General features: G+C 33.4%; 1 protein-coding gene across 11 annotated transcripts in view; it reads right to left on the reverse strand.

Annotated features, from left to right (window-relative positions):
• The window catches only part of DENND1B (DENN domain containing 1B), a 265783-nt gene that overhangs the window by 159666 nt on the left and 92512 nt on the right, over window positions 1-13605 (reverse strand). For 6 of the 11 annotated variants that reach the window (XM_078078238.1, XM_078078242.1, XM_078078239.1 and 3 more), the window contains 2 exons: window positions 7878-7927; window positions 5805-5924 (listed from right to left, as the gene is read on the reverse strand). The exons of the other annotated variants lie outside the window; for them this stretch is intronic. In XM_078078238.1, coding sequence (XP_077934364.1) covers window positions 5805-5924; window positions 7878-7927 — 170 coding nt within the window. The remainder of the gene's footprint in view (window positions 1-5804; window positions 5925-7877; window positions 7928-13605) is intronic. 11 annotated transcript variants of the gene reach the window in all.

Consider the following 13605-nt stretch of genomic DNA (forward strand, 5'->3'; position numbering starts at 1 on the left):
ATCAGAAAAACATGGTTAAAGACATATATTTCTGTGTCTTGCTTATGCAAGTATCTTGTCATTTTTCCAAAATTTTAGCCCTAATAAAGGCTAAACTCAAGGAGCCTTAGAATTAAGGCTGAATTCTAAGATCAGGATACTCGCCCAAAACTGAATGCAAACATTACTCCAAAGCTTTGGACAGCCACCAGTTAGTACACAGAATACCAGCGTAGGTGATTCTCTCATATAACCCCTGCAAGCAGCACAGCCCATAATTAAAACACACACACACACACACACACACACACACACCCCTCTAGCCTTCAAATGAAGAGACCTGATTGCCCTAACCAATTCTGTGAATAGTTCAGTAGATAATTCTTCTACCTTCTTTCCCTAGTCACCTCAGAAGATTACTAGTTAAATTCTATGTCTTAGTTTTATATTGAAATTAAACACATTTTCTTCTACTACATCTTAAGGATACAATGAAATGAAATGAGCAGTACCGAAAGAGAAACAAGTAATAGGAAATAAATTGGATGTAGTAACATTTCTCCTACCATCTCACAAAGTATTTCCAATATGTTAAACATTTTGTGTTGAAATTACAGAGAAACACTAATCTCAGGCTCCAAGATGGTAACAGGAAAGTCATTTCACAAGCAATATTTTTTTCTCTTCCAAAGGTCATTCTTTCACACACTATGACTCCAAATTTCAAGGACACAGAATGAAACGACCCTTTCCATTCTTAATTCTGCTATACCACAATGATCAACTGAGTGCCTTTGAAGTGCCTGTAATAAAACACACTAGTAAAATAATCTCCTATCCTGAAAACAGATGACATATTTTACCTGACAAAAGATGATCTGGTTAAATTCCCACAGTTTTAATATGCTATTTATAGTTCTAACATCTGAGAATTTTAGGACAGGGAGAAAATGATTAAAATGACTCATACATTGCAAAAAATGGATAAATGCTGAAGTGTATAAAGTAAAAAAAAATTGGAGATCTATCTTTCTAGTCTTTTTTATAAGTATATACACTCATATATTAATATATAAATTTTTCATGTCAGCTACTTCTTAAAGTAGATACATTTACATACATATATAAATTGTTCTTTACAATGTAAGAACATACCATAAATATTACTTTGACACTTCTCATCATTTCACAATTTTTCATAAACATTTCTGAGTTAGAGTCTGTATTAGTATATAATTTTCCCCAATAGATAAATAATATTCCATTCTGTTTGTCATTCATTCATTAATTTATTTATTAAACAAATATCTATTAAGAATTCATTATGTGTCAGGCACTATTGTAGGCACTGAGAAAATCATCCATCAGTGAAAAAAACAGAGAACATTCTGGTAGGGGCAGGGGGAACTGACCAGGGAATGTACCAAAAATTCCTACTGAAGGACATTTACATCCCACTATTTTGCTATTATAAACCATGCTATAATAAATAACTTTGTATACACTTTACTGCTCACTACTGGGAATATTCCTGATATTTAAAATTCTAGAACTGAGTCAAGGAGTATGAGATTTTATAAATCTGATAGATATTACTAAATTGCTCTTCTAAAGGTTATGTCATTTTATAAAAGTCCCCCACAGTTGACATGACATGTCTGTTTCCCCACAGGCTTATTTTTTTTTATTTCATTTCTTTCAATCTTAATATGCTCATTTCTTTCACCTTTAGTAAGGCTGAGCATCATTCACAGGTATATATACTATTTAAATTTCCTCTATGAATATATTACTCAGATGTTTTCCTTATTCTTCTATTCAGTTCTGTGTCATTAACTTGTAGCTACTTATTATGTATCATAGCTATTAACTCTGTTACAGTGGTTGTAAATATATTCCTACCAGTTCATTATTGGTATCTTTAATTTCCTTATTATATTTGTCATCAAACAAAATCTTTCATCATCATACAGGCAAAGATGCCAATCTTTTTGGCCTCAAGATTCAATGGTAGGCATATAAAGGCACTTATGACTACAGTAATTTTATTTTTATTTATTTATTTTTTTAGAAGGGGGTGAGGAGGGGCAGAGGGAGAGGGAAAGAGACAGAGAGAATCCCAAGCAGGCTCCATGCCTAGTGTGGAGCCTGACACGGGGCTCAATCTCACCCTGAGATTATGATCGGAGCTGAAACCAAGAGTCGGATGCTCAACTGACTGAGACACCCAGGCGCCCCTACAGTAAATTTTTAAAATCAACAATATTTTTTCCAGTACATTTAAAGTTTTATCCTTTCTTTCAACAATTAAATCTAAAGTGGGGGAGACCTGGTCTAGTTCATAGACAAACCAGGACCCAAAACACCATTATTCCCCTTACGACAGCACTTAAGAGATTTGTTAAAATTATTTTCACAGACATACGTTAATTACAGCTTAAAATAGGTATTCTCCTATCTATCACAGCTTTCTGAATAAGTTGCTGAATTCCATTACTACTATCTCTTTCAGTATTAAAACTAAATATTGGCTATTCTCAACGGGGTACACTGCCTTTAAGGACAAAGATTATGTTATGCCATTAAAATCATGAGATGGCAATCTTTTAAAAATTTCCTAGTAAAATCTTGCCATTTGCAACAACGTGGATGGAATGGAGGGTGTTATGCTGAGCGAAATAAGTCAGTCAGAGAAAGACATGTATCATAGACCTCACTGATACGAGGAATTCTTAATCTCAGGAAACAAACTGAGGGTTGCTGGAGTGGTGGGGGGGTGGGAGGGATGGGGCAGCTGGGTGATAGACACTGGGGAGGGTATGTGCTATGGTGAGCGCTGTGAATTGTGTAAGACTGTTGAATCACAGACCTGTACCTCTGAAACAAGTAATACATTATATGTTAAAAAAAGAGAAGAAGATAGTAGGAAGGGAAAAATGAAGGGGGGATATCGGAGGGGGAGACGAACCATGAGAGACTATGGACTCTGAGAAACAAACTGAGGGTTCTAGAGGGGAGGGGGGTGGGGGGATGGGTTAGCCTGGTGATGGGTATTAAAGAGGGCACGTACTGAATGGAGCACTGGGTGTTATACGCAAACAATGAATCATGGAACACCACATCAAAAACTAATGTTGTAATGTATGGTGATTAACATAACATAATAAAAAATAAATAAATAAATAAATAAAAATTTCCTAGTAAAAAATAAGTTGGACAGTAGAATTTTCTCAATTTAAGATTCTCCTCTGTTTTTTTCATAAAGCTTTGTTACCTATTTCTTATCTAGTGGAAAGAACTGTCACATGACAAAAATAAACAAACAGAAAAGGAATCTTTTTTTAAAAAAGATAAAATAACCAATAATGCATATTGTGAAATGTTTTCTTTATTGGCATATATGATTTTACTTTTTTATTACATTTATGTAACATAACCTTATTTTCTGCAGGTAAACCTTCCTAATTCAACGAGTACTACAACACTCTGGTGTTCTTCCACATACGCAAGTTTGATAACAATAACTTGATTACTGTAACAGTTTTAGAATCTGTTTCCTACAAATTAATGACCCCTGGTTTGGAGATATGAACACTATACCAGTATTTCAGGAATTTAACAAATAGCTACAGTTCATTTTTTGTGTAAATACTTTTAGGTAATGTAGGCTTTCCTAAATTTAAACAGAAATTTCTGATTTCTGTTTAATCAAGTTAAGGTTTATTCTATAAGCACATTTATAGGGACTATTCTGAACATTTAGTAACTATTTGCTAAATTTTAAGATTTTATTTATTTACTTACTTACTTGAGAGAGAGAGAGAGAGAACGAATGGCAGGGGCAGAGGGAGAGGGAGGGGGAGAGAATCTCAAGCAGACTCCGCGCTGAGTGCAGAACCCAGTGTGGGGCTCCATCTCACAACTTGTAAGATCACGACCTGAGCCGAAACCAAAAGTTGGACACTTAACGGACTGAGCCACCCAGGCGCCCCACTATTTGCTAATTATTAATAGGTTCAGTGTATTCAAAATATTTTAAAAGTTCAAAACAAAGACAAAGTTTCATCCTCTTTAATTATGACTATCAGGAACTCATTTTGGAGGCAGTGAGGTAAAGTTGTAAAATGCAGGTTCGAATATTATGGAAAACTGATGTCTATAACTTATTCTCAACTGGGTCAGCAAAAACAATAAGAGAAAAAGAAAGACAAAAAATTTGCATGTATGTGTGTGTGCACTCGGAGAGAGAGGAAGGAGAGGAAGAAGCATGTTAACAGTTGTGAATCTCGGTGATGTATACACAAGAGTTTACTGTAGTATTCTTAAAACTTTTCTTTAAACTTGACTTTTTTAATGAAAAGATTTAAAAATTGATAGAAAAAAATTAGAAAGCACCTACAGCTTTGGTCTTTCTATTAGGACAAACCTGCCTTGGGCAGAGCAGATAAGGTTCTACTCCCCTTTAAAGTGTAGCTTTTGAACCTTCAGCATTAAACACAATGATAAAAGGAGCCCTCCTTACCCATTTTCCACATGTCACCCCCACTCTCACTGCACAATCAACTGGCTTCAAATTATAAGAATCAACCTATAGTTTGAAACATAATACTCTTCCAGATAAAACATATGTTTTAAATACAATTATTATCCAAATGAAAGAGTTGTTGCCTAAAGAAAGAATGGAGGAATATCCATATTCTATTACTTACACTTATAAAGCAGTTAAGCATTTACTTTTAAATAAAGATTGAAGAAAATTCTCCAACTCTAACAAATGTTCTGGGTAAATTTATAACCTAAACTTCAAAGAATGATATGAATGTAGCTAAATAGCAAAAAAACATCAATTTTATACCAAAGTTTTCTTTATAACATTTTAATTATTAAATTAGATGTTATTTCTTTTCCTACAAGCATTTCCACAGAATCTACCTTGACCAATATACATATTATAATCACAGTACAGAATCCTATTTTTATGGAATACATCTGGATTTCTGATTCATCAAGACATACTAAGGGGAGCTAACTTTCAGAATCCTTTCTTGTAAACAGCCAGCATCTCAAATCCTAGGTCTACAAAAAGAAGACACAATTTTAACTACCTATTGAATCAAGGCAAATGATGTAAGCGATGGAAGTGGGACAGGTAGGACTTGTGGCAAAGTACTAAACTCATGACACAACTAAACACCCACTGCTTAGTTCCAGCATATTGCTGCTACTGGGAAGTGCAAGACCAGAATTAGCAAATATTCCCATTTACCAAAAGGAATTAGAAACTTGAATTTTACGCAAAATTTCACTAAAATTTATAAAGTTAGAAACATCTTCAAAAAATTTTAAAACACCATATGGCCAAATAAAACATCTCTATTAAACATTTTTGCCCAGAATCACCAGTTTACAACCTTTGCCTTAAAGCAGTAATTCACTTTCAAAAATCCAGGTTCTGGGTCAGTGATAGAAAAGAGCATGTATTAATTTAATTGATTTTTTTTGCATCCTGTTTAATAGGTGATATATATATTATTTAAACTCACATCTTAATATTTAATTTTTCAAAAATAAACCCACAAAAACTAATCTTAAAAGAGCCAATTCTTTCAAGAAAAGTTTTACTGTTACTGGTAAATCTTTAAATCTAATTGATGCTCTATATAGAAGATAAAGTTATTTTTCAATTTACTTGGATTTAGAGAAAACAAATAAGAAAAAAATATTATATGCATATTTTTAAGCATCCTAAGCATAACAAAGTACAAAAGAAAGGCACAATTAATGTATTAATGCATCCATTTTTTTTTTTTACTATAAATACTCACCTAAGGATGCACAAGCAAATTTTGCCTCCTGATGTGAGTCTGCAGAATCCAAATCTCTGTTTACTTTCAATGTCTGTCAGTACAAAGGTAAAATGCTGTCCGACTTGATTTTGAGATACTCTAAAATACAGCAATATTATAAAACTTCAATGTGTTTTCGTGTGAGAATTTTCTTAAAGAAAAACAAAGCAAGAATATATTTACATGAGCCATTGGGTTCACCTTCTCAATCAGCTGGTTCTCAAATCTAGACCTACGTTCTAAAACTAAAATGAGTGTGAAATGTGTAAACAACTAAATAATGAGTCAAATATCACATTAAGTTGTAACCCTTACAGGCCGAGCAGTTAAGTATATACTAACCCCTTAGTAGGGAATCATAAGGTATTTCACTGCAAGTCTGCACATGCCTAGAAGTACTTCTAAAATATTTCATAAATCTGAAAATACCATTACTGAGACTGTTGAACTGAGAAGCAAAACATGATGACTGATTCTGCTCAACTCCAGCCTCTCTTGTCATATTATTTTAAGACTGCTTAGACAGCAAATCAGGCTGCTTTAGCATCCAATGGCAGCCACCACCACCTCTGTTTAATTGTTTCTTCTGTTGACATTCTCACCCAGTAAAGCACCATAGAAATTACTATTGGCATTTTTTAGCATTCTCATCTAGAACTACCTATGTACTGAGAACAAATTTCCAAGCACAAAGAAGGAACACAATTTCCACAGAAAAGCTTACTACAAAGAATTTTAGCTGTTGACCTAAGTATCATGCTATTATAGTATGCGTCACACTGCGGTGTAACGTGCAATATAAACCATTACACTGAATCTTTATCACCATTTAAAATATATAAACACACTTCTTGTTACTGGCTATCATTCTGCCATTAGACAACCATAATTGAACATCTGCTTCCTGGTCCCAAGATAAAATATCTATGACACCTAAATTTTGGTTCTGAAATAGTCACAGGAATTTGTAGAAAGAAGTAAGTTGCTTTATTACCAGTGTGCCAATACTACAAATTGTTTTCAATTGTCAAGAAATACTGCATTTCAAGTGCTGAATATTTCACAAATACACATTTAAGTGGACAGTTCTGAAAAAATTTTTACAAACTTCAAAAACACCTCCAGTGCCCATGTTCACAATGTACTTTCAAAAGCCTTTCTTCCTGTATTTTATCTTTGCTAGTAATTTGTAAATTGCAACTTGAACAAGCACAGCTGATTCTCCAGGAAGGAGGTAAAACAAGGGGTATCATTCATCAGCAATACTTATTAGTATCAATTAGCCTCATTCAGAAGGCATTATCTTTAACATGGTAAAATTTCAGATTTTTACTAATCTTTACTTTAGCAAAGTATTTTCTGAAAATAAATTTTCCTTTAAAACCCCTCATACCATATTCTTAAAAAAACTGATAACAGGGTGTGAAAATCACATGAAAAACAATAAATGATTAGTTTTTATGTTCAAAGGCCTATATATTCTGTGAAATTCCAACTACACACAGGTAATACTCTATTCATTATTTGTTCAGTAAAATACAAACATAATGAGATTTTCAAAACTGCTGGGAGGATTTCCCTGCAGCCTTCCATAATATTGCACTATTTCTATACAGCTATTCTTGGGAGACAACTAGCCATGAGTTTTACAATATCACACAGATGGTCTTTTCAATTAGGGTGAAGTGAGATAGAAACCAGGATATATACATCTAATTTTAAAAGACACAATTCTAAGGCTCTGATTAAGGACATAGTAATATTTTTTTTTTCTGCAGGTGCTTACAATATGTACCTGAAGAACAAAAGGAAGAAATGGAACCTTAAGACTTCTCCTAACTGGCCACAGTGGAGAAAACAAAAGATATAATCATGTAAAAAGGCTTCTTCCTTTCAAATATTATTTAATTTTAAACCTCTGGTCCTTTTTTTGTTGTTGCTAGAAGCAGTGAAGAGAACATACATTCCTTTTTATTAAAGAACACATGAAACAATTTTAAAGCGCTCACTGGGATGAGCTGAAGTTACTTTGAATGATGGCTTATACTGTACCTTTCAATGTCAAAGGGGAAACAGAACTTGGGCACACTCTGTAGTACTTCCTGCAAATGCAAATTAAAAAAAAAAAAAAGCTTTAGAATATTTTAAAAGATGCAGTTAAAACTTTTTCTTGAGACCTTTTCTAGGGGGAAAAAAGTTTGTTTTCTTTTTTTCCTTAAGAAAAATAGCACAGGTTCCTAGACTAAAATAATTGATTATTAAAAAGGAATTAAGTTGGTGCTTTGGCAGATTGCACTGACAATGCCACGGAAGCCCCAGGAGGGAAAGGCCTGGCCTGAAGGGTATTAACACCCTTCACATCCCCGCTGGGATTCCCTTCAACAAGGCCATATGGATTTTACAAGAAGCACCGCACCATATGGGTAAGCTACGTCTGCTGCTACTTGTACCACAGACTAGCCACAGGGACTTCTGACAGATCCTGGCTCGAAAATATAAATGTTGTTTCAATTAAAATGCAGGCAGAGAAAAGGGAATGAAGTTGGCAGCAGCATGAATTACTGAGAGGTATAACAAATCTACATGTCCCATAGTAAAACAGTTAAAAAAAAAAAAAAAAAGACTTTCTATAGCTAAAGAAACACATTTATATGTTTCAACTCTTGGTAAATTCAACAACAGCAACACTAAGTTTATCTCAAATAACATTCTTTAAAAAAATGTGTATCTAAAAATAAGCCTTTAAATTTAAAACAACATAGCTTCTATTCTGTGCACTTTCGTTTATGGATTGTCTCATATGAAAATCAGTGTTTTAATGAAGCATAGAAAATAACCTGCAGTGATTTTATATAGTCATTATAAAATAATTTTAAAAGCCTTTAGAAATCATACACGTTATAATCATAACAAAATATGAGTAACTGTCAGACACCTGGCAAAAAATAGAAAAAGATTTATTCTTTCATATAGGAAAAACAACTTAAAATTAACTCTGATTCTAAAGTTAAGCTTTAGAATTGAAAATAACATCATGTAAGTTCAAAGTCAGGTGATTTTATAAGACAAAGAGATTTATGAGAATGTTTCCTATTAAAAAAAAAAGAGCAAATACCTTAATGCAGTAGTTACCCCCACCAAAAATACTACCTCTTTACCAATAAAATTTACATCCAGAGAAATCATTAATACCTGCATATTTAATTCCTCTACAGAAACCTAGTATTGAGTGTTTTAAAGTAGAATTTATCACGTTCTTTTAAAATGTAGACTGCAATAAGGTATTAATTAATAATAAAACATTATAAAATTCCAATGCCAATACCTAAGGAAGCTTCAAGGAAGCCTTAAGACATTGAAGCAGAAAGAAAAGCAAAAAAGCAGTCCTTCTATCTTTAGGGCAAGGTATCCTGCTTTGCTTATGAACACATACCTTTAAAAATATGAGCACAGACCCCATATTTAGAAAAAGCTGTTTTACTACTGAAAAATTTCTGTTAAATGTAATTAAAAGAGCCACTAAACTTGAAATAATTTAAATTACTGAAACTGAAAACAGTTCAATACAAATAAGTTCATTTGTCCATTGCTAATCCTTATCTTGTGCTACAAAAAGTGAAGCCATTTACCATATTTACTATACATATGAACACTATTTTAACATCCCTCCCTTGCAAAGTTGTTCATATAATTTTTGTAACAATAGATACGTATTCAAAACTCATTGTCTACTTCTAAATATACCAAAATTAGTAATATATTTCACATCAGTTTTAAGACTCAAATTAAGAAGAATGTTTCCCAGTTAGTTGCTCAATCTTTCACACCCTCCCCCTCCCTTTTTCCACAAGCAACACACATGCACACACTTCTGCAAAACAGCCTCAGCTCGCTTCCCAACTGGCAGAAGCATCCCTCAGGGGACAAGTCTTTAAACCTCCGCACTCTTTAAAATTCAACCAGCCAGCAGGTCTATAGACTAGTGTATAAACAGTATAGACAAAAAAATCCTCTCTCAGCTTATGTCAGTGACAAAGCAGCTCAGCAGTTGACTGTTTCTCCCCTGACAGTATAAGCTGGGTTTACACAGATCAATAGCTGAAAGTCCTACCTAGCTCCCAGGGCTCGGGTTTTCTTCCTTAATTACAGGTGCTATTCAAACTGAAGTTAAAAAAGAAAAGAGACAGAGAGAGAGGTTGAAGGGAGGAATAAGATACATGCAAAAAAGTTTTTTTATTCTTTTAGCAATAATGTTAATTGAAAATTGTACTTTTATATGTATTGGAAGTGTTCATAAAGTCTGATGCTTCCATTATAAAGTGTTTTTGATATCACACACACATGCACACTAGATGGGGATCCATAGATTATGTGAAAGCTTTAAGATAAAACTCCTCAAAAGTTATGTTTCTGTTTTCTTCAGGCTTTTGTTTTCAGGAAATACCTAATTTCCTCAGCCAAGAAAAATTATTTGAATTTTCTAAGTCATCTCAATTCTCTAAAATATTTTATTTTTATACAAAAAGAACACACTGACTAAAACGTCAAACGTTAAAAATAGTAATAACAAAAGGAAATAGAATATACAATTATGAATAGCAAATACAAAGGGCATACATAAACACACATATATATATATATATGCGCATATACCCTAAAAACAACACATCTACCATCATATAAATGACTGGAAATAAGGACTGATGAAAATTTATACATTGGGTTTTTCTTTTTGGCACTATATCCCAGATCTCTATTAATAAGCATTATGGTCAAATTGATCTCATGAGAGAGAAGAGAGCAAACTGCTAGTGTTTGAGGGGTTTATTAATAACTCTTTATCCCATGAAGCTACTGTTCAGCATTACAAATTGATCAAATAAGGAAAAAGGCATTTAAGAATCTACTTTTTGAAAAAACTAAAATATGCAGCGTTTACCTCCTAATTAAAGTTCAATAACCACAAAGGTCTTAGAATTTCTCAGAGAAAAATCTAAAATGAAACGAGACATATCATTATTGACACCAGTAATTGTTTTCCTCTTCTTAAACTACTTCTTCCCTACACTATATTGAAACACTAATGTTCTCTAAGGTTCCATATATTCCTCTCTTCCATGCTGATGAAGTGTATCTGCCTAGGCAATTTTGTTTACATCCACAGTTTCAACTACAACTACCAATCTCTTAGTCTTATAGTTAAGATATTTCTGACTCCAGGATTATATATCTAACTACTCTCTAGTATCAATTTCTGAATGTTCCCTAGACAGCTCAGTTCTTTTACGTGTAGTCCTTATCACCTGGAACAGCAGCACCATCTATCCAGTTACCCAAACCAAAACATGGTAGCTGTCTAGACCCCTCCCTTTTCTTAACTCCCATATATAATCAAGTCCTCTTAATTCAATTCCATAACTATCTCACTCCGGAAGTTCTCAATGGGAGGGCAGTAAGAATTAGAAGGAAGATAAGAAGGTGTTAAGAATCACTTGGGAGGGTTTTTCAAAACACATTCATCACCTACACTATAGACCCATAAGGGTCTTGACTCAGTTCAAATACCATCCATATTTAAGGAATAAGACTAACTGTAACTAACCAAGGAATATACTAACTGTATAATTAAGGAATAAGATTAATGTTAGGGGTGCTTAATAGGTCAGGAATAGTTACTCTCTCATTGCAAAAAGTGACAAGATTTGCTCAGGGATTGGTTAATTCAACATCCTCTTTGAGGACTCCGGAAACTTCTGTCCTTCTTTCTGCTTTGCTGTCCTGTGTTTGTTGGATTTGTCCTCAGCTACCTATACTCATGGTCACAAAATAAGCTGCCAGAGTTCAGCACACCACACGAAGACACAGCAGTGTCCACTGAAAGAAGCATTTCTTTCTGTTATTTCTTTTCATCAGCGAGGAAACTTTTCCCAGAAGTGCCCCCTCGACCCCACAGCTGACTTTCCCAATATATTTAATTAGCCCAGAAGGTCACAGCTACTCCTAAACTAATCACTGGCAAGGGAAATGGTTATCTATGCTTAGCTTAGTCTTAGACTAGTTAAAGGAAAAGTCAAAATTCAAACCTATTCATTTTCTGCTAACCATGATGCATGTAATTTTATATAAAGAAGCTGAAATACCATATTTTCTTTCTTAAGATTCCACACAATAATTTTAATCAGAAAGTTCTCAGGAAAAATATAACACAATTTATATAAGAACAGTTTTCAAATATCCATCATTTTATTCTTTCAGTAACACTTTCAGAATCATCTTGTAGCAACAAGGGGGTCATTTGTCAATTCTAATCTAATTTTTCACAAAGGCCATCCATTCCTAAAAAGGTGATTACTTCACTTTGAATATTATCTCCCCAAATATGTGAAAATTAATTAATACTATGAATTCAAAGAAACATACACTAAGCTGCTTGGTCACAAGCAGACTGCACGGTGCAGAACTGAGATTCCCACACTGTGCACTGAGATGTTTCGGGCGGCATAGCAAACTCACAGGGGCACTGCAAGATGCATTAAATTGTCAAGGGAAATATAGCTACCCTGATAGAGTGACTAAATCAGATGGCATTTTATTAAAAGGTAGAATTACATTAATATGGTAAGATGTATCTAGCTTCTTTAGACATCATCTTCTCATTTTTTTAAAGAAGTTTTTTTTTTTTTTTTAAATTAAGAGAATGTATTTTAACCTTAAAGCCACGGAGTAACTGTCAGAATAACTGAGCCCACTGTGGAATTTTTCTCTTGGTATTTGCTTTCATGTACTATTTCAATTAGAAATAAACTTCTCTTTTGTCATTCCTCCTTAAATTAAGGAAAGTAATGTAAGTCTGTGATTTCTGACACTAAAACTATTTAGACTATGAACTCTGGTCAAATTATTTTTCACTTTCAAAAATTAAAAATGAATTTTTATTGTTGGAAGATTTATATTTGTTTGCCAAGAAGCAAATATATTCTTCTATAAAAAGAACTGTGCTGTTGAAACATAAATTTTAAGGATTTTGGTTCTCTGTGTATCAGTCTTAGAAGGATGAGGAGACCTCTGTGGTCTGCAGTCACTTTAGTTTAACCTACTGCCAATGACAAAGCCTAGATTCAAAGCAGGGCAGAGTGACGTTATAAAAAATACGTATATTCACAATTAGATAGGTGGTTTGCTTGGCCAACACAAGGTATATTTCCCTCATTAATTTAAAAGAAGCATTTAAAAGCCATGAAAGAAAATTATACATATATATGCAAATGGATTTCCAAAGTTTCTTTGTCAAAATTCTACTAAAAACTGCCTTCAAATTTTTATCCCTAGGTTAACTTTAACTTCTAATCAAGGATTGGAATAACAATTATCCTAAAAAGCCACTGAGTTTGTTTTCTAGTTTGTTTTCTAATAACCATATAACCTCTCACTGCTTTCAGACTAATAGCTCTTTGCTTTATTCACCTTATTTTAACTAATAACATTTTCTAGATCAAAGGAAATACATAATAAAATAGAACATTGCCTATAAAACTTATTTGCATTTACAGATACTAAAGTATTTAAAATTGAATGTCAATCATTTAAATCAAGATAAGTAGAATGAAGATAATTAGGAAAATACTTCAATTTTTAGAAAAAAACAAGTTTTACCTCAGTCAACCGATAGGCTACCATGACTTCACCCTGCAGCTAGATGTTGTGTAGGATAAAGGAAATATGATTCCTGATTTTCGGAACAAGGGAGACTTAAGATTAGATCATTACAAAATAGATGCAT

This window comes from Halichoerus grypus, chromosome 7 (genome assembly GCF_964656455.1).
Source record: "Halichoerus grypus chromosome 7, mHalGry1.hap1.1, whole genome shotgun sequence".
NCBI lineage: Eukaryota > Metazoa > Chordata > Mammalia > Carnivora > Phocidae > Halichoerus > Halichoerus grypus.